Here is a 4,887-nt window from a genome sequence, read left to right as displayed (position 1 = left end):
ACTCAACACTTAAAAAAATTCCAGTTTGAAAATGGGCAAAAGACTTGAAAAGGAGTTTTTCAAAGAATACATACAGATGACCAAAGACCATGAAAAGATGCTCAATATCACACATCATCAGGGAAATGCAAATCAAAATAACAATGACATATCATCTTATACTTGTCAGAATTGCTAAAATCAAAACCACAAGAAATAACAAGTGTTGGCAAGGATGTGAAAAAAAAAAAGGAATTCTTGTGTAGTGTTGGTGAGTGCACACTGCTACAGACACTGTGGAAAACAATATGGAGGTTCCACAAAAAATTAAAAATAGAAATACCATATGACCCAGTAATTTCACTACTATTTACCCAAGAAAATGAAAATGCTAATTTTGAACATATACATCCCTATATTTATTGCAGCACTATTGACAATAGCCAAGATATGAAAGCAACCTACATTTCTATCAATAGACAAATGGATAGGGAAGAAATAGAAAATGGAACAAACTGAGGGTTTTAGAGGAGAGGAGGGTGGGGGGATGGTGATGGGTATTAAGGAGGACACTGGGTGTTATACACAAACAGTGAATCATGGAATACTACATCAAAAACTAATGATGTACTGTATGGTGACTAACACAACATAATAGAAAGGAAGGAAGGAAGGAAGGAAGGGAGGAAAGAAGAGAGGAAGGAAGGGAGGGAGGGAGGAAGAAAGAAAGAGAGGGAGGAAGAAAGAAAGAAAATGGAATTCTACGCAGCCTTAAAAAGGATGAGATACTGCCATATGCAACAAAATGGATGGACCTGGATGGTATTATGCACAGTGAATTAAGTCATACTGAGAAAGACAAATGTGGGATCTAAAAAACTCAAATGAATAAACAGACCAAATGCAGAATCAGACCTATAAACACAGAGGATAACCTGATGGCTGCCAGGGGAGTAGGAGTGAAGGGATGGGCAGAAACGTATGAAGGGGAGTGGAAGATATAGACTTCTAGCTATGGAACAAATCAGTCATGGAAATAAAAGCCACAGCATAGGGAATATAGTCAATGTTATTGTAATAATATTGTAGAGTGAATCATGGAAGTTACAGGGGCACCAAGGTGACTCGATCAGTTAAGCATCTGTCTTGCCCTCAGATCATGATCTCAGGGTCCTGGGATTGAGACCTGCATTGGGCTCCCTTACTCAGCAGGGAGTCTCCTTCCCTCTCTCCCTCTGCCCCTCCCTCCTGACTTGTGCTCTCTCTCTCTCAAATAAATAAATAATCTTTTCTTTTTTAAGTGGTTTTAAAAAAACATGGTAGCGACATTTGTGGTGAGCATAGCATAATGTATAGAGAAATTGAATGACTATGTTGTACACCTGAAATTAATGGAACATTGAGTTAATTCTACTCAAACAGAAAAAACCAATTAAATAAAATCAGAAATGAAAAAGGAGACATAAATGACACCACAACTATACAAATACCATAAAAGATTACTGTGAACCCTTATATGGCAATAATTGGAAACCAAAAAGAAATATATAAATTTGTAGAAACATATAACCTATAAAGACTGAATCATGAAGAAATAGAAAATATGAACAGACCAATAATGAGTAAAGACACTGAATCATTAATCAAAAACCTCTCAATGACAAGAAGACCAGCACCAGATAATTATATTGGTTGAATTCTACCAAACATTAAAGAAGCATTGGGAACATCTCGTTTAGGCGTTGTCATGTTTCTCCAGTATTACCTCAACGAGCAGGGAGACCAACTCTATACACTAAAGAAGCTTGACCCTGTGGGACAACAGACCTGCTCGGCGCATGCTGCTTGGTTCTCCCCGGATGACAAATACTCTCGACACCGAATCACCGTCAAGAAACGCTTCAAGGTGCTCATGACCCAGCAACTGCGCCCTGTCCTCTGAGGGTCCCTTAAACTTCATTGTCTCTTCTGCTACCCCTTAGAGACTTTCCGAAACCAAGCTCTTCAAACTGTGAGCCTTGAAGCCTTCTTACCACCCTTGCTGTTTGGAATCCGGTTTCGTCGTTTCCCTTGATGGTGCTTGTGCAGAGCAGTCATGGTAGCCTCCCTCTTAAGGGAACAAGTTTGAATTTTCTTTCCCTATTTTGAATCACTGCTAGGTTATTAAAATGATTTGAAAAAGCTAAAAAAAAATTAAAGAAGCATTAACATCAATCCTTATCAAACTCTTCCAAAAAACTGAAGAGGAAGGAACACTCCCAAATTCATTTTACATGGCCAGCATTGTCCTGATACTAAAGCCAGATAAAGACACTACAAGGAAAAACAAAACAAAACAAAACAAGCAAGCAAACAAACAAACAAAAAAACCCCAAAAAACCACAGACCAATATCTTCTCTGAACATAGATGAAAAATTCACAATAAATATTAGCAAATAAAATTCAAATCACAATAAAAGTACCATACACTATGATCAGGCAGGATTCATCCTTGTGATACAGGGATGGTTCAATATATACAAATCAATAAAAAACATAATAATAATAATAACAATAATAATAAGAAGAACATAATAATAATAAATAACATCTTTAATAGAATAAAAGATAAAAATCATATGATAATCTCAGTAGATTCATAAAAAGCAATTGACAGAATTCAACATCCATTCATGATAAATGTCCTCAACAAATTAGATAAAGAAACATACCTCAACATGATAATAAAAGCCATATGGGATAAGCACCCATATTTCATACTGAATGATAAAAGCTTGACAGCTTTTCCTCTAATATCAGGAACAAGACAAGGATGCCCACTCTCACCACATCGACTCAGTGCAATCAGGCAAGGAAAAAAAAACTAAAAGTTTTCTAAATCAGAAAGGAAAAAAGTAAGTACTGTCTATTTGCAGATGACATGATTTTATATATGGAAAATCCTAAACATTCCATCCAAAAACTGTTAAATGTAATTAACAAATTCAGGAAAGTTGCAGGATACAATATCAACATACTGATATCAGTAGTGTTTCTATACAATAACAACAAATTACCTGGAAAAGAAATTAAAAATCCATTTACAATAACATCAAACACAATAAAATTCTTAGAAATATATTTAACTAAGGAGGTGAAAAGATTGTGAATAGCCAAAGCAATCCTGAGAAAGAACAAAGCTGGAGACATCATACTTTCTGATTTTAAACTATATGTAGTAATAGAGCTATAGTAATCACACAGTGTAGTATTGTCATAAAAACAGGCATTTAAATGGAACAGAAAAGAGATCCTAGAAATAAACCCATACACTTAAAGTCAACTAACTTTTGACAAAACATCAAGAATATAAAATAGGGAAAAATGGTCTCTTCAAAAAATGATACTGGGAAAACTGTATATCCATATACAAAAGAATGAAACTAGACTCTTTTCATCATACACAAAAATCAATTCAAAATATATTGAGGACTTGAAGGTAAGACCTGAAACAACAAAATTCGTGGAAGAAAATATAAGAAGTAAGCTCTTTAATGTCTTGGCAATGACTTCTTTTTTTTTTTTCTTTTTTGATACCAAAAGCAAAGGCAACAAATGAAAAATACATGTATGGGACAGCATCACACTAAAAAACTCTGTGCAAAGGTGCCTTGCTGGCTTGATCAGTAGAGCATGCAACTCTTGATCTTGGGGTTGTAGGTTTGAGCCCCATTTTGGGTGTAGAAATTACTTAAAAATAAAATCTTTTCTAAAAAATTAAAAAATAAAAAGCTCTATGCAGCAGAGAAAACCACAACGAAAGCAAAAGGCAAGCTATGAAACAAGACAAGGATGTCCACTCACCACCTTTATTCTTCATATTACTGGAAGTTCTACCTACACCAATCAGACAACAAAAACATATAAAAGGTATCCAAATTGGTAAGGGAGAAGTAAAACATTCACTATTTGGAGATGACATGATACTGTATATAGAAAGCCAAAAAGACTCCCCACAAAACTGCTAGCACTGATAAACAAATTCAGTAAAGTTGTAGGATACAAAATTAATGCACAAAATTCTTTTGTGTCTCTATATACCAAAAAAAAGAAGCAACAGAAAGAGAAATTTAAAAAAAAAATCCCATTTACTAATGCAACGAAAATAATAAGATACCTAGAAATAAACCAAAGAGATGAAAGGTCTGTACTCTGAAAACTATAAAAAACTGATGAAAGAAACTGAAGATGACACAAAGAAATGGAAAGACATTCCACATTCATGGATTGGAAGAACAAATATTGTTAAAATTCCTTTGATACCCAAAACCATCTAAACATTTAACACAATCCTATCAAAAAACAAACAAACAAACAAACAAAAGTATTTTTCACAGAACCAGAAAAAAAAACAGGTTTAAAATTTGTATGGGATCACAAAAGACCTCAAACAGCTAAAGCAATCTTGAAGAAGAAAAGCAAATCTGGAGGCATCACAATTCTGAAATGCAAGTTATATTACAAAGCTGTAGTAATCCAAACAGTATGGTACTGGCACAAAAATAGACACAGAGATCAACTGAACAGAGTAGAAAACACAGAAATAAACCCACAATTATATGGCCAATTAAATTATCTCTGACAAATCAGGAAAGAATACCAATGGGTAAAAGTCCTTTCAACAAATGGTGTCCAAAACTGGACAGCAACATGGAAAAGAATGAAATTAGACTACTTTCTTTCAACATACACAAAAATAAATTCAAATTCAAAATGGATTAAAGACCTAAATGTGAGACCTGAAACCACAAAAATCATAGAAAAGAGCAAAGACAATAATTCCTCTGGCATTGGCTATAGCAACTATTGTTCTAGATAGGTCCCTGAAACAAAGGAAACAAAAGCAAAAATAAACTGTGGGAACTACA

General features: G+C 34.4%; 1 protein-coding gene across 1 annotated transcript; it reads left to right on the top strand.

Annotated features, from left to right (window-relative positions):
- The first annotated feature begins 1,708 nt into the window (after positions 1 to 1,708).
- On the top strand, positions 1,709 to 2,172 carry LOC125107852 (H/ACA ribonucleoprotein complex subunit 3-like). The gene has a single exon (XM_047743323.1). It carries the CDS (start codon positions 1,727 to 1,729, stop codon positions 1,919 to 1,921), a length of 195 nt encoding a protein of 64 aa, XP_047599279.1. The 5' UTR covers positions 1,709 to 1,726; the 3' UTR covers positions 1,922 to 2,172.
- The last annotated feature ends 2,715 nt before the right edge of the window (positions 2,173 to 4,887 follow it).

The sequence above is a fragment of the Lutra lutra genome, chromosome 8 (genome assembly GCF_902655055.1).
Source record: "Lutra lutra chromosome 8, mLutLut1.2, whole genome shotgun sequence".
Lineage (NCBI taxonomy): Eukaryota > Metazoa > Chordata > Mammalia > Carnivora > Mustelidae > Lutra > Lutra lutra.
Note: the sequence above shows the minus strand (reverse complement) of the source record. Positions and strands in the feature narration are given on the sequence as shown.